At 44.4% G+C, this 24,233-nt stretch overlaps 1 protein-coding gene across 2 annotated transcripts in view; it reads right to left on the bottom strand.

Annotated features, from left to right (window-relative positions):
- JAM2 (junctional adhesion molecule 2) overlaps nt 1-24,233 on the bottom strand; it is a 314,246-nt gene that overhangs the window by 86,312 nt on the left and 203,701 nt on the right. For both annotated transcript variants that reach the window (XM_078658366.1, XM_078658365.1), the window contains exon 4: nt 22,402-22,545. In XM_078658366.1, coding sequence (XP_078514492.1) covers nt 22,402-22,545 — 144 coding nt within the window. The remainder of the gene's footprint in view (nt 1-22,401; nt 22,546-24,233) is intronic.

Genomic DNA, 24,233 nt, shown 5'->3' with positions numbered 1-24,233 from the left:
CTTGGTTGTTACGTAATCCTTTTAGTTCCCATGTTCCCACTCAAAGAACGCGCGCACTGAGTGCTTGCCACTCTGGGGCTGCATTTTATCTTCTATTGTAGATCTGGAACTTTTTGTCCATAGTGATCAAGGCATGTTACTGACTTCAAGGTCAAGGATGGCTGCACTTCGGAGGGGCGTGGCTTGCAACATGGCCGAGTGAGACGCACTCTGTGCTAGCTCCGGCCGGCCGTATACATCCGACTATTTACTACCCATCTACCGGACCCCGAAAATAATGCCTGTGATGGCGGAACACTAGCTGACCAGACCTGCGGTGTCGGGAGCTCCCCGGAGGCTCGACGAGAGGCAAAATCCTGCGATCTGGTAACCCGCGCCTGAGTCCGGGACGGAGGCAAGATGGCGGAAGCAGCGACGCGGCGTTGAGAATCCCTGGGTCAGTGCCTGCCCGCCCGCCCTCAGAACTGCGAGGCTGTGATCTTGAGTCACCGCTTGCACGGGGAGGCTGCGGCAGGCGTCCCTCTAATATCCCCGGACCCAGCGTTGCTCCGTGCTCGGTGGGGACGAGGCAGTGGGAAGCGGGCAGGAGCCCCTCCCCCCTCTCGGCCCGCGCGGTGGAGTGTCTGGGCCAGGAGACAGCGGCGGCGGAGGTGAGGGCACCTGGAGGACGACATCCGAGGTGAGCGACCGCGGAGGGGGGACACCTGGAGAGGGGGCCGCCCACCAATATCGGCCCGAGAAGAGACCGCTCCGGAGGAGCCTCCAGGGTGCGGCAATTCAGCGTGCCGGTCTGGGACACGTCCAATCTGCAGTGGCACCACCCGGTTGGCCTAGATACGAGGTCCCTTAAGACGTTAGACTCAGGGTCAGGCCTGTGACACCGGGAACACGTGGGCCCAATCCCGGGTGCGGAAGAACTTGGCACTGGCCCCGGGGCTTGGGGAGACATCCGTGGTGAGGCTGCGGCCAGGCTGCTGGGGGACTACTTGCCCTGTAGCCCCACGACTAACTTCGACATCGCAAAGTGCAACATTGCTGTGGCAGGCCTCCCCGGTGGGCACTGCGGGGTGCGTCCTAGCCCCGTGAGCCGTCCTGAACGGGAGAAGACAAGGTGGAGCGTCGCAGTGGCCGTCAGATTACCGTGCGTGAGGTTGCTTTCCCCCCCCCCACACTTGCGGCGCAGAGGTCAGGCCATCATGGGAAAGAAGGACACGGCCCCGAAGACACAGAAGCAAGGGCCAATTGACAAATTTGCGATGGTGCCACAGATGGGAGGCGCGGAGGGAGCGGGGGCGAACTCGGATACTGCCCTCCTGATGAGTGCGATACAGGCCTCCAGAGCAGACATCCAGGCGTCAAGAGCGGCCCTTGAGGTGAAAAATCGGCGAGGTGGGAGTGGAGGTGAATTTGTTGCGACAGGACTTTCGGAACCTCACGGAAAGGGTCACTACGGCGGAGACCAGGCTGGGCGAAGCGGAAGACTCCATACAAGACCTCCGGAAGGCTGTGAAGGACCTGAAGGACACCCAAAAGCAGCTAATATGGAAGGTGGACGACGCGGAAAATAGGGCGAGACGAAACAACCTACGCTTCGTGGGCTTTAGAGAAGGAATTGAAGGGAAGGATATGGCGGGTTTCCTGCGCTCCTGGCTCCTTGAAACACTGCCCCAAGCAACCTTCTCTAACTGCTTTATTATTGAACGGGCGCACAGAGCTCTTATGGCCAAACCTCTTGTGAGGGGTCGGCCGTGACCGATAATAGCGAGATTTCTGAATTTTGCAGATAGAGACCTGATCCTCCGAGAAGCGAGGAAGCTAGGGGAGATCCGGATAGAGGACTCGCAAATCATGATCTTTCCTGACTACAGCCAGGAGGTGCAGAGGGCTCGACGCTCGTTTGACTCAATCAAAGCTAAACTCCGGGACTTGAAGATCCAATATATGCTTCTATTTCCGGCCAAACTTAAGGTCATCTACAAGGACAAAATATACTTCTTCGCACATCCAGATGACACCTGGCAATGGTTGGAGGAGCGCCCGCCCCTTCGCAGACGAGAGGAGAATGGTAACGAGCCGCCGAGGACAGGCCTAACATCTGGGACTTTCTGGGAGAGGGCGCTGCCGCAGAGGAGACGCAGAGCGAGGACCTTGAGGGAGACCCAAACGAATAGGCACAGAATAGGCCACCGGGGAGACACCAAGCTACCGATCCACCACAGATGGACACGATCTCTGGATCTAGGTTCTCGGCCCTTGCACTAGAGGACCCTACCGATAGAGACAGCGCAGCAGAGGGAGAGGCATCAGAGGTGGAAGAGGGTCAGGGACAGGCTCCTCACCCACTGGTGCTGGCCATACATGAATTGGAGGGAGATCCGAATGCTGATGGGCTGTCAGGACAGGGAGCGTCTGGCCCCCACGTCACTTGAATCTAACAATGGTAGATTGACATGATATCGGCTGGCCGCATGGAAGCACGCAAGTGACTCACACGCATCCTACTTTTGGTTTTTGTGGGTTGTTCAGTTTTGTTCATTGTAGTGAGGGAGGGGAGGGTAGTGTTTTGTTTCTCACTTCCCCTACGTTCTAACGGACTTCCGCTAGACTTTTTGGACTTTGCGGAACTCAGCCGTTTGGTTACAGGTTGATTAACGAGCTGGGGTAGTTTAAAGAGGGGACGAATCTCAGGGAGGGCGACAGACCTTTTCCTACCAGTATGTACTGTCCGGAGGGGAAGTGCTCGATAGGTGTGCTGGGGGAGGAAGGTAGGGTGGGGGGAGCGGGATTTGGTGGGGACATTATGTTGAGTTTGATTGGATGGGCGAGTTGGGGCAGCGGGGGGATGGGGGTGGAGGGAGGAGGCAGCTGGGGAGGAGGGGGAGGAGGGGGGATGGTTGGAATGAGCACTGCAGTCACTTGATGGAAGAACAGGCGCACTTTACACCACACACCAACAGGATTGTTACGATGTCACCGATGGCTCCTTCGCACACGGGTTGGCAGCACACGAACAGCACACGGCGAATGCCTGCGCGAGGCGCCCGAGACTGCTTACTGAGACTCACCATTATGTCAATGGAGGATCCGGATAGAATGGCGCGTGGGGGAGGTATTAGAGTGATGACCTGGAACGTTAATGGACTGGGCTGTAAGATAAAAAGGGGTCTGGTTACCAAATGTATTAAGCGATCTGGAGCAGATGTGATACTCCTACAGGAAACGCATCTGGGGGGTACGAAATGTGCCTTCCTAGCGAGAGGACAATATAAAGTTCTGGCTCACGCTGGATTTACTTCTGGGTCCAGAGGGGTAGCAATATTGATTAAAAAATGTCCACCAATGAGAGTAGCACAGATTTGGACCGACCCAAGGGGTACTTATGTGGGAGTACGAGGGCTATGGGGAAGGAAAGAATACACACTCATCTCTGCCTATGCTCCGCCCAAACTCCAGGTGGACACGCTAAAGGGGGTGTCCGACATCATTCTTAACACATCCGACACGATCCAGATCCTTGGGGGGGACTTCAATGATGTAATGCACCCTTCGATAGATAGGACGGGAGACAGAGACAGACATATGACTGTGACCCCATTAGCCAAAACCATGACTGCCCTTGGCCTATTAGATGTATGGAGATGGTTGCACCCGAATGCCCAGGCTTTCTCCTTTTTTTCGGGAGCACATAAAGTCTACTCCCACCTGGACTATATCTTCATGGCGAGACAGATGATACAGATGTCAGACTCGGCGGAATACTGTGCCCGAGGGGTGTCTGACCACTCGCCGCTGGTGTTAGAGGTGGGCGGGAGGAGACGAGTCGGACCTAGAATTCTCAGACTTTCGGCTTGGGATTTGCAGAACCCAGAGTTGCTAAGGGGACTGAGAGCCGACGTTAAGGTATACCTGGCAGAAAACGTGGGGTCTGTGGACTCTAGGGTGGTCCTATGGGAAGCGCTCAAAGTAGTGCTGAGAGATAGGGCGCACTGCAGATTGGCGGATGCTAGGAGAAAGGGACAGGCGGAGATCCAAGCCCTGGAGACGCAGATATTGCAATTGGAGACAGATCACTATCGTACTAAAGACCCAGGGACCTTGAGACAATTGATGGATATACAAGCCCAGTATAAACAGTTAGTGACAGGGGAGGCCAGGACACAGGCGTTGGCCACCCTACATCGCATCGATGATGTGGGTGACAAGTCCGGAAAGCTTCTGGCGTGGTTAGGTAGGAAAGAGAGGGACGAGAGATGGGTGGAAAGAGTGAGGGTTGGTCCAGATGAATGGGCATGTACTGACACCGAGATAGCAGACGCCTTCGCAGACTACTATGGGACCTTTTATGAGGCCCGTGACCTAGGGTCCAAAGAGGACGCGCTGGCATACATAGCTACCGTTGACATCCCGAAGCTCGAGGAGACGGACTGTGAGGACTTGAAGGCAGATGTCACGGAGGAAGAGGTCAGGGTGGCACTGACAAAACTTCGTGCAGGTAGGGCCCCTGGCCCAAATGGATTGCCTGCGGAGTTCTTCAAGAGGCGGGCGGACCTTCTGACCGGACACCTTTTGGGCCTATACCGTGACGCTGAGGGGGATCGACACTTACCGCTGGACCTCAGACAGGCCACGATTATTCCAATTTATAAGACGGGGAAGCCCGTGGACGACTGCGCGTCCTACCACCCCATTTCCCTGTTGAATGTCGAGGTGAAAATTTACGCAACCGTTCTGGATCATCGCCTGAGACGAGTCATATCACACTTGGTACACATGGACCAAACAGGGTTCATCCTGGAAAGGTCGACAAGATATAATTTACGTAGGACACATAATTGGCTATGTGAAGTGGAAGGCAGGACCGCGCCACATTGGTTCCTGTCTCTTGACGCCGAAAAAGCGTTTGACGCAGTACACTTGCCCTTCCTGGAGGGAGTCCTAGAGCATATGGGCTTTGGGCCTAAGTTCCGGCGGAAGGTTCACCTCCTCTACTCCGGCCCTAGTGCTCGAGTCCGGGTGAATGGTGCGACATCCAAGGCCTTTCCCATACAGAGGGGAACTCGGCAGGGCTGTCCCCTGTCCCCCCTATTGTTTGCCTTGTCGATTGAGGTCATGGCGTGCGCGATTAGGCAGAACCCTAGAGTATCAGGATTCAGGCTGGGACCAGCAGAGCTACAGGAGAAAAACTATCCCTCTATGCTGAAGATGTGTTACTGTATGTGACGCTGCCGGAGACTACTATACCGGCGCTCTTTAGTGAACTAGACCAATACGGGGCCATATCTGGTTATCAAATTAATTGGCATAAGTTGACGCTCTATGATCCCCGAGGGCGGACCGAGTGGCCTCAGCTTCCAGAAAGACTGCAAACGTCCAGTGAGGGATTTCTGTATCTAGGGATATTCATAACAACGAACAGAGACGTCTCCTACGATCTCAATATTAACCGTGTTCTTAGCGCCTTTAAACTGGATGCAGGCAGGTGGCAATTACTCCCCTTGACAATTCTTGGAAGGGCGGCCATGTTTAAAATGATCTCCCTACCGAGATTCCTGTATGCCTTCAGAATGAATATTTTCCGTTGAGGCCCAAGACTTTCCGAGAAGTCCATGCGGAATTGAGGTCCTACCTGTGGTTGGGGAAGCACCCCAGGGTCGCGCTGGCGACCCTACAGAGACAAAAGTACGATGGGGGGGATCTCATTCCCTGACCTGGAGGCCTATTACTGGGCGGAACATCTGGCCCCCATCAATGAATGGGTGCATGCGCCGGCCACGCACCCCACATATGCCTTGAAAAGGTACTCTATGGGCACACACACTTGTCTGCACTACATATATGAGGGGAAGGGACAGACCAGGCTCCTACCGGCCACTAGACTTACTCTGGGGCATGGAAAAAGGCCTCGACAGCTACGGGATGGGTGCATAGACCCTCGAGACAGACCCCGATCAGGGACTGCTCATGGTTGAAAGAACTTGGTAAACTGAGAGGTTTCAGAGGTTGGGACGACATAGGTATCTCCTCCATAGGAGATGTGACTAAAAGTGGAACCCTGAAGACATTCCAATCGCTACAGGCGGAGTTTGGGCTACACCACTCACAGTTATACAAATATATCCAATTTAGGCGCGCATCGCGAGCGGAAAGGACAATACAAGAGACACTCCCTGAATACGTGCCTCTAGAAGGCCGCTTGCTGCAGGAAAAGATCCCCGAAAGAGCAGTCTCACTGACATACAAGACGATCATGAATAACAAACCAGACAGACTGGAGGGCCTTAGGGCAGTGTGGGAGAAGGAAGTAGGAGAGATGGATGATGTGGACTGGGGGGTAGTATTAATGCACCCTAGAGAGGTGGCGATAAAGTCGCGACTCCGCTTGATACAATTTAAGATCCTACACAGGGTTTACTTTGACAGGATCCGGCTCTTTAAGATGGGGAGGATCACGGACCCTAGCTGCTTGCGCTGTGGATTTGAAAATGGAGATTTCTTCCATACAATGTGGTAATGTCCACATATACAGACTTACTGGGGGGAGGTCACCGCTGAACTGGGTGAGGTGCTAGAGATGGCTATCCCACTGGACCCGAAACTCATCCTCCTGGGGATGTCCAATGATGTGGACCCGGCCCGTCCGCTACTGATTTTCTTAGCCCTAGCACTGGTGGTAGCCAAAAGGGATGTGGCCAGGAAATGGGGAGCACCGGATGCGCCCCAGCTAGGAGAATGGAGGAGGGGCATGGATTTGTACATGGCGGCCGAAAGGGTTACATATGGGGCGAGAGGATGTCCGAAGAAGTTCCGTAAAGCGTGGGGCAAATGGAGACGATACCATGGTTTAGATGGAGGACTGTGAGAAATGCTGTTTGTACGTACCTATGATGCATACTTAAGATGGAGCTGCTCGAGTTTCGGGAATTGTACACCATGGATATGTTGATGAGCCGTCACTTCGTGTGTATCTGACTAACACTAGGGGGGGCCTAAATTCTGTTGGAATGTGTAGGGGGAGGTGGGGTGGGGGGCGCAGGGCAGTGGCTTGACAGTGACATGCTTGTTATGTACCGTTTTTCTTTTGTTTAAAAAAAAAAATGTTTCCAAAAAAAAAAAAAATAAAATAAAATGATGGCTGCACTTTACCTTGTCATTTAACGGAATCTAACAGTATTTTTATTTTCACTTGCTTATGATATGATGCTCATTTAGATCTGTTGTTTATTTATTTATCAAGGAGTTTTATATAGCACTGGCCTGACCCGTGGGTATCGGAGCGCTTCGCAACAGTTTTTGAGCAAGATCCATACAATAAGCAGTATTCTACATATAAGTTTGGCAGTCCAAGTGTGATGAGCAGCATAGAGGTAGTCCGTGAGTCCTGAGATAACCTCATTGAGTGCACGTTGTCTTGGGGTTGAACCAATTAAGGGGGGTGGGGGGGAGCAGTCGGGGGTCGAATAGCAAGGAGGAGGAAAGTCTTATTTTCCTACTTGCCCTCATGTGCTTACTGCTAATCAATGTTGGACAGCCTCATTTCCATCATCCTAGTATCAGCAGTTTTTCGCAAGGGCAATATGTTGGTTGCTAAGGAATTGGACTGATGCCAAGTTGGTATCACCTGTGACGCACTTCCGCTTGCCACTTCACTTGATGGCAGCCTTTATCTGTTTTAAGCACACTATCCAATCTACTGGATGATTTGATCCCAGCCATTCAAGCATATCCATGACTGCTTATAAGGTGATAGTGTGTAATCACATTGATGATCGAGGAGGTGGCGGTTCACATTTGTAAAGAGCATTTCAGGCTACATGGAACCCACTTAATCAAATAACAGCATGTGATTACATCCTATGAAAGAGTTTTTTTGTAACCATCAAATATTACGCCACTGTAATTCAGGGACTGCTTGTAAAGTCTAAATATATTTAATTTTTGTTTAACTTAATTTGCAAAAACTTAAATATGTGCAAGTAATTTAAAATACATTTTTATAACAATTTGTTTTTTAATTTTCATTTAAATTACTAAAATATATACAGTATGTTTTTATTTGTAAGGTTATTTACTTATTTAAAAGCTATATGTATATATATATATACATATATACACCTACATTTCAAATTTCTTATTCTTTTATTTAATATAGGTATTTGTAATTGCCACGTCTCAAGGAACCCACTAACACCTGTTAATTTATTTCATTTTTATCTTTTCTTTCTATATTGTTTATTCAAATTATAACTTTTTAGTATGTGTATTTATAATATATCTTGGGTATCCTCCTTGAAGTGCCATTTTTATGTATTTAATTTAGAACAGTTAATTTAATTACATTTTTAGTATTAACTGACCCCCCTCAAATTACATAACACATTTTGTATAATGTAATTTCATTTATAAACCGTCCCCAAACCAATTAAAGGTATTACTTACCTCCGTCAATGTAATGATCAAGATATTTGAAGGACAGGTGATCAGGTCTTCAACCAGTGTGATGCCGGTGTATTTCGTTTTGCTATTCAGCATAATAGAAGCAGCAAACATACGGATTGTTTTTCACATATTCATTCACCTCCATTAAAAATGAATACCTGAAATTAACTTATCCCAACATATATAGGTACTGGTTATGCAGGCCTCAACCTTAAAAGCTGAGTGACTTTGGTTGGGTCTTCTCTTTGATGCTCTGAGGAACTGCATTATCAAGTGCCGAGGCTCACTCTCGACTATCTCACATTAAGATAATGTCTTCAGACTTTTTCTGATCTTATGTTCTGATGATCTGATGGCCATGTTACGCTACACTGACGGTAGTTCACAGATTCATAAATTAGAAAGCCAATCAACCATTCACATTTTACCTAAAGCTTTCAGTACAAAATCCACTCTGGTGATAGGAACAGGACTAAATGTATTTGCATTTAATATCAGAACCTATTTTTCTTAGCCCGCTCACCACTCGGTATTAATGTTAAAGCTTCCATTATTTAATTAGCGTCTACTAGGGCACCTATTAGTGCCCTTTCATCCATCCACCCTTTTATAGCAATGGATATTTTAAATATAACACTCTGGTTGTTGTATAATGATTGATAAAGTCTTATAAAAGGGTCTCATATAGGTTCCATCCTTAAGTTCCCATCTGATAGCCAGGTCTCTCACCATAGTAATTGTATTCTGAGAGTCTCTTCTGTTAATTCACCAGTTGAAACATTTCCCATTTTTACCTTCGTCACTCTGTGTTCAACAAATCATGTTGTAGATAAATAATCTTGACTTTGAAATCAAATTCTTTCAATTCCATACACGCTTATTTGGTTATATCAGTTCCTGATTTTACTTATACCAGTCAAGCTAATATTTATGATATTTTCCTTTTTTGAAAAGTCCTGTTTCACAAATCATATAAATAATAATCTAGCTCTTGGGAATAGGTTAAAGGTTTCATAGATCAAAAATGGCAGACCATAACAATCTTCACCAGAGACTGCATTTATATGTAATACTTTAACGTATGCTAGTCCACTATATTGTTTTATTTACTCATCCACAAGTAGAAAAAAACTATTATTTTCTAAAGCCTTTTTGAGTTTTCTTTGAAATACTGTCCTGTAAAATAGTCACAATTACAGGGCAATTATTTGCATAAACATATGTAAAAAATACATCACGTCTGCATTAAATTGTTGCAATTCATTCCATAGATACAAAATCCAGCACAATCCTATTAAAACCAATTACTTTACCCGTGACTTTCCCATCCATAGTTTAATATGTCATATTGCTCTACTCCAGCAACATAGCACTTAAATCCCTGGCATTGACATTCTGGCATGTAAAACAGGGAAGTGTGGGCAACAATTACATACAAAGGTGAACTTTTCAATTACAAGTCCATCATAACTGGCTCAAAAATGTGTTGTCAATAGGTGAAACTTAAACAGTGAGCCACTTCCTGAATCATTCATGACAATGTTCTGGATTTCAGTGTATTTACTAAAAAGCTAAAAGCTATTGAAGCAGACCTACTGACTGAAAGTCTTGCATATAAAATTCATCCATATTTTTGGAACTGCCAGTTTACAGGTTAAATGGGTATTCAGAATCAGTATTTTGCTAAATGTAAGTAAATACACGATGACATACGTCATTAGCACTTGTTGATCATCAAAATTTCAAGTACTTTATTTATCCTATGGCCTCCTCCAGGTAATCATTATAGCTGAACAGCCCGCTGTAGCGAGCTATATCGTTCATTAAAGACCCGCTCCATCATTAAAGACCTGAGCCAAAGGCGAGGGCCTTTTGCAAAGGAGCAGGCCTTTAATGGCCGGTAAAGCCCAGCTACAGCGGGCTGTACAGTGAATAGACCATTTCACCACATCAGGGCAGAATTTTCTAATTAAAAAACACAAATGTCTCTCGGAGCTTGAACTTCCCCCTCAGTCACCAAAGCCTTTATTTCACAGCTCTTGCTTTGAATATTGTACAGCTGACAGTGCGCGCAGGGCCACAGCTTTTAGCTGTTGAAAATTCACAGCAAGAGATGTGAAAGGAGGCTGAATTCATCCCCTGGTTCTCCCCGGCTTGGTTGAACTGCTTTTTGTAGTTCAGCCAATCCAGGAAGACCCAGGAGATGATTAGCATTCACCCCTCCCTCCTTTTGAAGCCCTTGTGACACTGAGGTACAGGAGGAGGGAGGGGGGAAGGCTGTGTGTGTCCTCCTGCATGGGCTCTTCCTTTCCTCTGCCTAAATAATATATTTTCAAGAGCAGGGGGAAGAGAAAGGCAGATGCTCTGTATTAGGACATGGAAATGATGAGAGCAGTGGGCCTGTACCAGTTCATATAGGGCGCTGCTGCTCAATTGTCTTCGATTGAGCTCTCAACATTCCAATGTTCTAATTGTCAATTACAAATCCATCATAGCTGGCTCAAAAACACGTCCATAGGTGAAACGTAAAACAGTGAGTCACATGCTTATGGTTGTCTGGATCTAGGTGTGCTTTCTAAAAAGCTACTGAGGCAGAGCAACTGACTGAAAATCTTGATTCCAAGATATGTACACATTTCTGAAACTTTCAGTTTTCAAGCTAAATGAGTATTCAGAAAAAGTTCTATATTAGCAAGTAAGTTATATAAATACAACTTTAAATACCTCATGGTCATTTGTTCTCTTTTTAGCAACATTTTGTCGTTAGAATCTTTCCCATTTCATCGAAATCTCCTCTCCTCTACCTACTTTTTGGCATCCTCGAGATAATAGCACGTTGTTGAGTCCCTGACCTCTAGATGTTCAGCGAATCCAATCCACCCTTTCCACCTAAGCATGCTTTAGGAACAATAGGCCTGAAAGGTTTCTTTTTCTCGTTCTATACTGTTGCCTGTTTTATCCACTGCATTTTAACCATAATTAATTGTGAAATTCCAGGTTTTTTTTATGTTGGCTGCTAATTTTTAAATGGAATCTTGTTCTGAGTGTGTTGAACTCAGTAACTTTTGGCACATTACACTTTCACGGGGCTTATTCTTCCCCGGGTGGCCATATTGTTTGTGCCACGCGCTCCCTACGGTCAGTGCTCTAGTGGTTGCATGCTGTCCTGCCACCTACCTTACATAACGGGCAGAGAACGGACGTGCACCGCCTGAAAGGTATCTCTTTCTTGTTCTATACTGTTGCCTAACTGTTTTATCCAGTGTATTTTAACCATACTTAATTGTGAAATTCTCATTTTTTTATTGAGGTTGGCTGCAAATTGTTTAATTGAATCTTAATCTGAGTGTGTTAAACTCAGTAACTTTTGGCACATTGAACTTTCACGGGGCTTATTCTTCCCCGGGTGGCCATATTGTTTGTGCCACGCGCTCCATACGGTCAGCGCTCTAGTGGTTGCACGCCGTCCTGCCTCCTACCTTACTTAATGGCCCAAGAACAAATGTGCAGGGGATGTGCTGCTGGCGCGCCAAAGTCAAGTCCGTCTGCGCCCGTCTGGGACCAAGGGCCATGACCCCTGGTCCGACCAAGTGGAATGGTTTGAGTTATTCCTCTAAGCAACACCTAGAGCATCGCAGTGCGGTGTTTTCTGATCGCACTTTACTTAATCTTGAGGAAGCTTGTGCAAGCTGTGAGGATGCTACTAGATTATGCCTTAAACAAAGTGATTTAGATACTTTTACTAATAGAAAGTTTTGTGGAAATTCCTCACAACAATGTAGCCCTTCAGTCAATAAGGAATTTGCCTTCTTTAACATTAATTGTCGACCCCTTTGCAAACATAAGGCTGACCTCTTTGATCTTCTGATCAGTGAGCAGCCCAATGCCATTTTCCTTACAGCAACTTGGATGAATAAGAGCTCAGGCCTTGATGTAGCCACAGCATTGCCTACCAATTATGTTATTGTTAGGAAAGACAGGGAATTTAAGACTGGGGTGGCATTGCGGTAATCTATCACAAGTCTTTTGATTGTAAATTCGAAAACTTTCCCTCTATGGGTTGTGAGGCCTCCTTATTCAAACACACTCTGACCACCCCCAGTTCACTTTTTCGGGCATTTTGGTTTATTGTCCCCCCCCTGGGCCTTCCAGACCATGGGCTTTGTTGTTTCTTAATTTAGTCACACCATATCTTTTCATTGCTGCTAATCTCACCATTTTAATCTTCATTTTGACGATCCGACGTGTAAAAAGTGCTGCATTCATTTCGGATTTGGCATCAATGAATATTCAGCTGTGTAGCTCGGGTGCTAATCATGTGGCTGGTCATTTATTGGCTGTTTCAGGATCAAGTGGTGGCAGGCAGACCCATAGAGGGGCTCCCCTTCCTTCACAAGTCGAGTCGGCCTGCCACCCTACATGCCTCTTTCATCACAGGCACTGTTATGGAAGCCTGGGATAGCACCAATGTATCGGCACGGCTGACTACTTTTCCGTCACCCATGACGCCATTGTTCGATAACCCGGATTTCCAACCGGGAACAGACACGCACACGTTCCCCGCTTGGCGCTCCTTCCCTGGTAGGTCCTTAGGGCAGCTTTTTGATTTAGAGGGCATCATTTCCTGCAGCTCAAAGAACATTATGGCATTTCTGATTTGGGACGGTTGGAATATCTGCAGCTCCGTCATTGGGCAATGCACCCACAGGTTAGATTGCACGCACAGCGTTTGCTGACTTCATTTGAAAAATGGTTGCTTACCCGCACTACGGATAAAAAGGTCATTTCGGATCTCTACAAGATGCTGCTAGCTCCTACTACACACACACAATGCAGGACGTGAGTGTTGGGAGAGGGACCTGGGGAGAACCCTCACACATAAAGAGTGGGAGGGCATATATCACAGGGCACGGCACTCCGCATACCATGCAGGGCTCACAGAAACATTGACCAAAATAGTCACTTACTGGTATTATACGCCGGAGCGCCTGCGACACTTTGACGCGCGCCTAAGCAACCTTTGCTGGAGGGGATGTGGGGAGGTGGGCACTCTGGAACATGTTCTTTGGAGTTGCACTCATCTGCAGTCATATTGGTCCCAGGTGCTTGATGAGATAGACCTCCATTTTGAGATACAGCTTCCACGATTCCCCTCCTATATTCTTCTGGGCCTACCTAATCCTCTGATGTATCCTCTCAAATCCGGAAGGGTAGGATGATTGCAATTGCGTTGGGGGCTGCTATGCAGAATATTCTGGCTCACTGGAGGTCCACACAGCTTCCAACGCACTCGGGTTGGCTCCAGAGGCTCTGGATGCTGCTGGGCATGGAAAAACTCACGCTCACTCTCGCGGGTAGAGGGTCAGAGTTCCCTGAGTTATGGCGACCCTTCCTAACATTGCTGGTATCCGAATTTAGGGAACTGACATGCCCTTGGTACTTACGGCTGTTACGCCTCCCCGACACCCAAATCCCCAGTGGATCCGCCAAGAAAACCAGCAGAACTCACCCCTAAATATTACCTTATTCTCTTTCGCTTTTTCCCTTTTTCCCCTCTTTCTTTCTTTCTATGATCTGGTGGACGAAGGGTGGGTGGGTTGGGAAGGAGTAGGGTGTGTTTGGGTTGGAGAGGTGGGTGGGAGGGGTTAGTTCCTCTCTGGTTTTTTTATTTGTCCTTTTCTTGATGGCCCGCTCCATGCTTATTGCCGATGGTAACATGATAAAGCAACTTTGTTGTCTATATTTGCACCATGTCTGAGGAGCAGAGGGGCCTTGTTATTTGTCTGTCTTATAAACAAAAAAAAGATTTAAACCACAAAACTAGAAATTGGGGCAAACTCAACATTGGAGCATTAAATAATCTTCTCTCCAACAGTGCTCCTGCCATCAAACAAATGTCTATTGTTGATCTAGGGACCATTCAAGACTGGATTCAAAAATATATTGCTGTCTGTCTCCCTCTTTCTAAAAAGAGGGTGAACAACCACTGACCCCCTGCCCCTTGGGTCATGGAGAGGTTAAAAAATAAAAACACCAAATATAAAGCGTTGGAAAGACAATGGATGAAGAACAATGTGTCTGACATTAAACTCGCCTATAAAAAAGCCATAAGAGGTTACCATTCCCTCTGTAAAACAGCGCGAGGAGAATATGTTTCCTCTACTATCGCCAATGCTCAGAACTGCTCTAGGACCTTGTTTAAGGTGGTCAAAGAGCAGCCTGGGTCAGATAGCCAGACCACCCCTATAATCCTTAATGGATTGCAATGCGAGGACCTTGCCAACTTCTTTTTAAATAAAGTTGAAAAAATTGATTCTGTCCTGAATGGTTATAAGCTGGCTAATACCACACAGCAGACTTATACCTTCTCCCATCTAGCTAATAACCTGAATCTGTGAAGTGCAAGAGTATTAAATCCACCAATAAACAGGAAACCTGCTCTTTTGGATATGGATTCTTTTAGCCAACTACAAAAGTAACGTTTCCTCAAGACCTACATTTCTTTAAATAGTGGCTTCTCAGAGCTCAAACAAGGGGCATAATAATGTTATGGACACAGAACAATTAATTGTTCTTTGCATATTTTATTTCATTTTTTTTCTTTTTTCATCTTTTATATCTTTTAGTGTTCCACATCATATAAAACATTATTTTGGATATATAAATATATTTTCAATTACAAAAGTGTGACTGGTATCATCTTTCAAATGATGCTGTAGCATAAATACAAATAATTTCGGCACTATTGAAATTACATACAATCAAATAATATCAAATTAATTCAACACATCCCCACACATACTCACACCTCTCTCAACTCTGCAAACATATCCCTTGCACTCAATACATTCACACTCTACACCCCAGTACAACATTGCATGCACAGATGGAAGAACCGGGTGATACAATCGACCCTCGATTGCTGTGCTGATAGCTGGGGTGTCGCATTCTCTCTCTGGTCGACGTACGTTTCAATGGTGTAGTTATTTTAAATCCATCTTCTTCAGGACTTGTTATTTGTTACTTTATGACGGGTGGGGGGGGAATATATTCTGTAATCACTTTCTGTATTGTATTCTCTGGGATTACTGGTGTGCTTAGTGGGCAGTAGTTTGTAAAGATGCCTATGCTGGGCCTTCCTTCACAGAATAAAGACCTTCCGGTATCTCATTTCGTAGTATCCTGCAATTCGTTAGGAATCTATATAAAAAACAACAAAATTGGATAGTTTGTTGTCCAAATTTTACTCGGCGAGATGTTGTAGAAGTCCTTTCTCCAATAGTCTCTAAGTTAATTAGTCTTTATCAGGCTTAATATGTCCTATCTCCGACCACACAGAATCTGTGTTATTGTTATAGCTTGCGGTGTATAGAAAAAATCTCGTATCGCGACCGCTCATCGTCTTACCTTCTTCATCCGTCCACTATGGATCTTTTAGGCAACTCTTGGGTAGCCTAAAATCTGGTTCACCTAGTGATCTTCTTCCCATTCCTGTGCTAAAGCAGCTTGAGCTGCCTTCACTTATGTTAATCATGGAACTTCTAAATGCTTCCCTACAAGAAGCAATAGTCCAGCCTGAATGGAAGCATGGTATGGTTCTTCCACTTCTAAAGAAGGCTAATGATGATCCTTCTCAACCTTCTAATTTTAGGCATATTTCACTCCTTCCGGCCTTTTCAAAAGTTCTGGAAAGGCATCTTAACTCTGAGGTTTCCCACTTCATTGAATATCAAAATCTCCTACACTCTTCACAATCCGGGTTTAGAGCAGGTTTCTCTACAAAAACAACTCTTCTAGGAGGTACCAAAATGCTCCAACACCTTATTGATAATGGGGAGACGATGGCACTCATTTTACTCGATCTGAGCGCCACATTAGACACGGTGTCACACACCATGTTATTGAAAGTTTTGCAATCTCTGGGCATTGACAGCCCTGCACTTAAATGGCTTGTCTCCATTTTGGTCAACCGTAGGTTCCAGGGCTTTTCTTCATCGGCCAACTCCAAAACCCACTCATCCTTGTACGGAGTACCCCAAAGATCGGCCTTAAGCCCTCTGTTATTTAACATGTATGTTAGACCTTTGGCGAGGACTGCTGTAGAGGCAGGACTATCTTTATTTTCCTACGCAGATGATACCCAGATAATTTTTTCCATCTCCACTGTGCAAGAATCGGAGTCATCTGCTCTTCTACTTGGTTTGCCTAAAATTGCATCCTGGGTGCAAATGAACTTGCTAAAATGAAACAGCAAAAAAACTGAAGTCCTGATTTTAGGGAAAAGAAAAGATCTCTGGGGTCCCCAACACCGGCAGTCAGAAATGGGCGCTCTATCCCAGCCGACTCATCAAGTCTGCAATCTAGGGTTCATCATTAATGATCAGCTGTCAGTGAAACAGCAAGTCGTTAAGGTGGCCTCGATTTACTTCATCATCCTTAAATGGCTTAAGAAAATTCTCTGGATGCTGCCCTGTCCCTCTCAGAGAACCGTAGTCCAAGCCCTTGTTACTTACAGGCTGGACTACGGTAACGTTTTGAATCTGGGTGTTAACAAAGACGTGACACAAAAATTGCAGGTGGTGCAGAATGCAGCTGCCAGACTGCTCTGTCAGATTCGTAGGTTTGCTTCTATCTTGGGTTTTTTACGTGATCTTCATTGGCTCAGGGTAGATAGTTGCATTAAATACAAAGCCTGAAATGCATGTTTAAGATCAAATCTGGCACAGCCCCTCATTATCTTCAATCCTTAGTTCATCCTTGCATACCAGGGCGCTCTCTCCGTTCTATATCTCAGGTGATATTTTCAGTTCTCAGAATCAGACTGTCGCACATGGGTGGTCGGTCTTTCTCCTACCTAGGTCCCTCCCTGTGGAACTCCCTCCCACTGTCTTTACGAAAGGAAACAGTCTATGGGAATTTTCGTAGAGGTCTGAAAATTTGGCTGTTTAATCAGTAATCCCCTGTTTCTCACTTTCCTTTCAGGATGGCGCTGGGAAACCCTTTGGGGTAGCGGCGCGCCATACAAGTTCAAATAACATAACTACCTTTAACATAGGTTTTGGTGTCAACTGAGTACTTTATGTTGCTTACCTCATGCATTATCATTATTAATTATTAACATTATTAGATCAGTGCAATACTCTCCTAAGTAGGACTATGCTCAAGCAAAAAATAATGTAGTTTAAAAGAGCAATGTATGTGATAAGATTGATAACTATGAACTTACTAAATGTTACTGCAAGTCATTAATATGTACTCTAGTTCATCAAGTTCTAAATCCCACATAAAGAAGAAATCACTATTTCTTTCATTTTATTTTGATGAGGCAGGAAAGAAGGAAAGTGAAGTCCATGATATAATGCAATGCAGTTTGAATTTTCACTGGTTTATTAGTACATTTGTAATAATTGTCTCTAGAGGGTAAAGTGGATAGTTTTATTAACCAAAAGATACTTAACTCACTTGTGTCTTTCTACTTAATAAGGATCATTTTTTCCTGTCACAGCTACTGCAATAATTCATGCATTTATCTCCCTGAATTGTGTAGGCTTTCGTGACTATAACAACTCATTTTCTAAGTTGAAAGAGCAATCCAGTTTTCATGTTAATCCTCACAAAAACGTCATTCGAAAATTGGTCCACAACAGGCAACTTAGTAGACTTCTTTTAAGTCACAAAGTTCTAAAGATGAGCAAGAGGGAGGATTCCTATTTGTTGTCTGATATGACAAATGAAAAGAGCGAGCAATTGATAAAGGAGGCTCTACTCTCAGTTTTGCTTGCTGCAAGTAATTTAATACATCTTCATTCTTCGGGTGAAATCTAAGATTTTTTTGTAGGTTAGAAACATGTGCCAGGATGACTGTGAAGGACCACTTATGGTCCAAAACCACCAATATTATGCCACCCACACACTGAATGTCCTTTCACCAGGGGCATGAATCTCCTCATAGATGCAAATAAGAAACAATGGACATGACTACTTGTCGCTTAAGTGATCAGCTGGCTTACAAATGCTTTCACAGTGTGTTCCAATCTATCTATCCATTTATTAAAATGTTCTAGAGGCACAGACAAAAAAGTATTTATTTACGTTACTTACCAAAAGCCGTTATTCAAAATCGAGTGTACTGTAGGGTACTGGGTCCCTTCGTGTCTGCATCAGAGGCTCAGGTGAGAGACTCAAACTTCAAGTTATTTTATTTCCATTTTTAAGCCTCCAGAGGTGTATTTATTCAGTGTTGGTAATGATATTTTTCAAAGATTAAGACCTATCAAGCAGTGCCAGGTCCTATGCCCCCATCTATTTGAAAGGGATGTAATTTACTACACTTGAAAGAGAAGACATAGCAAAGGAGAAACAATCCCATTAAATGCTGTTAAGACTCACTTTGATATTGGATATTTTGTTAAATTTACTTTGCTTGTATACCAGCCAGTACTAGTTATCTGGGAATTATCACCCATAGTTGTATTTACATTCAAATCACTAGCCTTGCATGCATCTGGAAGTTAGTGACCCTTCCCTATTTAATTTGTCCTGTTTCTTTGCTTTTAATGAAATCTACTTCCACCAGTGCTCAAATGGCTATGGTGGTTAATGTAGACATGCAACTTCAAAGGGGCAAAATAAAGAAAAACATTTTATTAGGATTACAAGTGCCACTAAGCTTCACAGATTCTGTATGCATTTTGGGTACAACTACAGTGTCTGTGAGCACCTGAATAAGTACTTTCATTCCCCAATTACGCTTGCAAAGAGGACTCACCAGAGCAATTCTCAGTCTAGCTCTTGGACCCCACTCCAATGCTTTGTGATCCCTGTTGATTTAAAATCAAAGAATTGCTGGGTAGCCATGGCCAATAATGGTCAACAGGTACTGTGCACACGTATGGTAAAGTCGTATTCGGTGATACAAAATTCAGAAAACAAAGAGGTACATGAATATCATTAAATGATTTAAGAATGGTCAGTTGTTGGGTTCAGTGTTGATTCTTTATTTCTTAGTCTTGTTATTAAAGCAAAAGCCAGCCGACACGTGTTTCGTCATCAGGGTACAACCTGTGACTCATCAGGGCTGTAAGACATATTGTGATAAAGAGAAAGAAAAAGAAAACAAATATTGGACTTGTAGCAGCAGTCCAAATAAAAAATTCATTTCAGTTGTTCCGAACACTGTCCCCGGTAGGTGCTTCAACCCCAATACGTACACCCCCCTTAATTTTGTCCCATGCTGGTATTTCGATTTCTCCACGATTGTGGTCCTTTTACAACCCCGTTTTTGTTTGGTTTTTCACTTACAGATTTTCGTTACGCCTCTCAGGTAACTCTTACTTGCCTTACTCTTTGGGGATCATACTCGGTGCATAGTTTGCATTTTAAAGTATGATATGTGACGTGGTAACTGATTGTAATTCTTTCGCTAGTGAGTGTTCGAAATTCTTATCATTTTCTTGATGTTTTACTCCATTGAATCTGCATATTCCCAATGCCTTTCGGGCTTGACAATTGTTCTATCTCCATTTCCATTTATCATTAGTATGTTTTCATACAGCAATGACATTTTAGTGAGTTTTTTTAAGACTTTTTTTCCTCGCGCTTATGTTGCCTAAATGTCATGATTCATGTATGTTGTCCTATATAATTTTGGACCCTTGTTTTGCCAAGTCACGCGCACCGTTATATCAGCACATTGTCATTTGTCGACTACGTACGGTCTCTACCGTGAGCATGTGTTATTTTGAACTCCACGCCTTTTAGTAACCAAATAGGCTATTGTCTGCCAAACACCTAGTCACTACTCGTTTGCATGTACACACGCACGGTATACTCACCGTCTTGCATTTTTTCTGGCATATAGAGCGTTCTTTTTGAACTCTCTAGACACTTTGTCTAATCACAATAAACGCACATTCACTGATAATTGACGTTGTTTTCGACAGAAGATATGATATATTTCTTATATCTCACCTAGTTTTCCTATTCATTTTCTAAATCAGTTACCTCATCAGTTCGCTCACAGTTTTGGTGCATGCTCGTCCCGATTATGCACGCTGTTTCACTGTTTTTGTTTTCATTTATTTTCGCACTAACCACCATGATCACTTATTGAGAGTTGTTCTTCGTGTTTTCACCTCCTGAGCGATCTGTTTTTGGTGTCCTCAAATGTTTTTACAGTTTTTAATTTGGACTGCTGCTACAAGTCCGATATTTGTTTTCTTTTTCTTTCTCTTTATCACAATATGTCTTACAGCCCTGATGAGTCACAGGTTGTACCCTGAGGACGAAACACGTGTCGGATGGCTTTTGCTTTAATAACAAGACTAAGAAATAAAGAATCAACACTGAACCCAACAACTGACCATTCTTAAATCATTTAACGATATTCATGTTCCTCTTTGTTTTCTGAATTTTGTATCACCGAATACGACTTTACCATACGCGTGCACAGTACCTGTTGTTCATTGTTTTCAAGTGTCTAGACGTCTCTACGTCTGATCACATTTGAGAGGCTCTTAGGTTTCCCTCTATACTGTATGCACCGTTTAAACCTTCTCTAATTCTATTCATCATCATTACTCCAGTTAGCACTGTGTGAGCGCCTGACACTGTACGACCGAAACCTATAGCTGAACTCTCACATGGCCAATAATGGTACTTATAGTCCCAGTGGTGGAAGGCAAGATGATACTCCCCCGTGCAAAATATGACTAGGGGCCCTTATCCTCATGTATTTCATAGATATTCATTGGTCTTGTGTTGAATGGGTGCCCTCTGAAGTGTTTGGGGCCCGCTGCTCGGCAGGAGCTTGCATTATTCCCTTGCGGTGCCTTTACACCTTATGATTTTGTTTGCAACGGTTGCAGTATGATAATGACAGAGGAAGCATGGGAAAAATTGGTTAAGGTGCCAGAATCCTTCTAGTCTCTGATCCAAGACGTGCTGACAATTCCACAATTGTACTAGCTCATCTGTCATTCAGACCTTTCCGTAGCTGCAACCAGTTTGGCAGGTAATGCAGCAGGACCTTCAACAGGGTATCTTGGCTAGCTGGGGTATAATCTTAACAGCACAGACTTGCAATTTTAGGAGAGGATTTCTTCAAAACTGTACCATTTATCTTAAACATTGTATCATGATGTATGACCCTGCTAACCACCTGTGCCCTAAGGGAAATATCTTTATGAGAGATCTAATACAGGACAAAGTTTCTTTTGGTCTTCATGCCATTCCTCTTTGGAATGTTCTTTTGTACATTTGGGGATTATGCTACTTTACATAATTTAAGGAGGGAATAAAAAGGTTTCTCTGTAATCATTCTTGTCTCACAAATTCATCTTCCTTTGTCACTAGTGCCAGGCTACATTAGGGATCAGCGTGATCACATCCTAGGAGAGAACTGGCCGATCAAGAAAATATACTCATACATTCTTGTACCCAGAACTGCGTGCAAAACAGAATAGAGTAAAAAGACGTATACAAGTGATGGCAGTTTGGAGAGGTGCAACCTCACCTCCCCCGAATCCGCAGTTGATATGTCAAGTGCCTATCGGAGGAGATGACTACATGGAAGATGGATGCAAAACACAGGAGAAATTGTGTGGCTGACCAATGCTACTGGGTCTATTGTGTCCCCAGCTGCTGTCGGGTTAGAAACGTTAACTACAGAAACAGCACCAGGGAAACCCAGAGGACAGCTGTGCAGTCCAACACAAGAAGTGACTTTTTTGTCTAGTTAGAGTCAGTTGGCCAGTCCCTTTGCTCAGAATGATCAGTTAGAGCTAAGAGACTGTCAGGGCAACTGGTAATAAGAGATGGACATGACAATCTGCTGGGACCTGACGGCATGGAATTGCTGAACTGTGGCATGCAGCTGTTTTGCTAAGGTGCTCATAGAGAATGGATTTCCCCTCGCCTTCCAAGGACCATCTTTGTTACAAATATAGAAAAGGTGAAATGTTTTACCAAGCACTGTCAAATCAACCTCCACTTCTTCCACGTAGCCTGCCGCAGTGGTAACTTCACATCGATACATTGCGGAATCTTTCCTTGTTACATTTTTTATTCGGATGCTTGAGTCAAACATTTCAGCACGGCCTTTTAGCGAACCTTTAAAAAAGAAAATAATAAATATGTTTATTTTTTTAATTTCTCACATGTCGCATTGCAACACAAAATTCACTCCATTGATTTATAGGCTTTTCCTGTGAGGGGCGTTCTAGGCCCTCCCCTGTATAACATAAGTTCTGGGGCCTGTATAGTGGGCAGTTCTATGACGTTGAGAACAAGATCACTGAATCGATTGTTAAGGTTCATGTAACACTTCCTGCCCCAGATCACACACCAAAAATACAAGCTACATATTCCAACTAGGCCTTTCTCTCAAACAACTTTCCTCTATATATAACACAACCAAACATTACTACAACAGTTACCATCACATAACAATGTTTCTATATGTATGCACTCTATGTACACAAAGCCTTTATTTCCATTCAGTCTAAACACTGATTGTCCTGGATGAAACAGAGCCCACAGATTATGACCCTCGCATTAGCGGTTAGTGAAGAATGCGTCTGCATGTAGGTGCAGAGGTGGGAGAAGTCTGATATCATGCAGCTATAAACTGTCAAAATGTCTTCATGCTGGAAATTCTCCACCAAAAGTAAAAAAGGTAAATAATTAAAAAGGAAATTATAAGTTACTTAGTCATAACTGCACTGCGTTAGAAAAACCACCCGTAGTCCTATGCTTGGGAGAAGCACGCTATTTTGAGAATTATAAATTGTTATTTGGAGAAGTGCAATGTGCTTCAAAATATAAGCACATACCTTTATACACAAACATAATATGCTTTAGATTACTATGAGATATTTTCATAAATTCATTTGTTAAATATCACATGTGGTACACGAACATATGATACACACACAACACCGAATGATTTTCACTCTTTTCTGAAGCTTTCCCATCTTCCCCTCCAGCTTCACCACGTTATCTGTCCGCAACTTTATAATATCAAGTGATGTTGCCTTGAATGTGCCTATAATAATGTTAGACACCTTTTGAAAATATATATATATATATAACCTTCCATGTCCAAAGAAGCATCACAGGATAATTCCCATTTATACTAAACCTGGTCAGTATATGGTTTGACAGTTTATCAAGGTACTAGGCAGACACAAGGTCTGCCCTGATAATCATAATTACAAATAAGTGAGAGCTATCTGGTGGTGAGAAAAAATAATATCCTCTGTTGCAAGCTTGAAAGTGATGCCACAACTTCATCAGTTCTAGCACAAACTAATGACTTACCTGCAGCTCTAGACCTTATCCAGATTGTAACAGAAGAATCCAAATAACAGGCAGAAGGTGGCTCACTAGTGCAGCTCCTGGTCCTGTTGCTGGATACAGCTGCTGTACACCTATGATCCGCCACACCTGACCAGGTAGTGCTCCTACTACTTAGGAGCCATAGCTGGCTGTGTGTGTCTGCACCAACCAGACCTGTGGCGTGACTGGTGGACAGCGATCCTTGCAAGTTAGGCTGAGCGCTATCAGTGCCGGCGCCCAATGGCCCTCCGCATTCGGACTATGCACCACAACATTATTTGGTCACTGGGGCACTGTCCTGCTCCTACATGGTGTTTTTTATTCTTATTTTTTTGCAGAGTTTTATATAGCGCGAACTAGACCCGAAACGAATCAGGTATCAGAGCGCTTTACATATTTTCCAGTTACGTTACATGAGGACACACTTTCATTTTAGGCACGGGGAGATTAAGTGATTTGCC

The sequence above is a fragment of the Lissotriton helveticus genome, chromosome 8 (genome assembly GCF_964261635.1).
Source record: "Lissotriton helveticus chromosome 8, aLisHel1.1, whole genome shotgun sequence".
Classification (NCBI taxonomy): domain Eukaryota; kingdom Metazoa; phylum Chordata; class Amphibia; order Caudata; family Salamandridae; genus Lissotriton; species Lissotriton helveticus.
The sequence above is the reverse complement of the archived record's forward strand: the minus strand, read 5'-3'. Positions and strand labels throughout refer to the sequence as shown.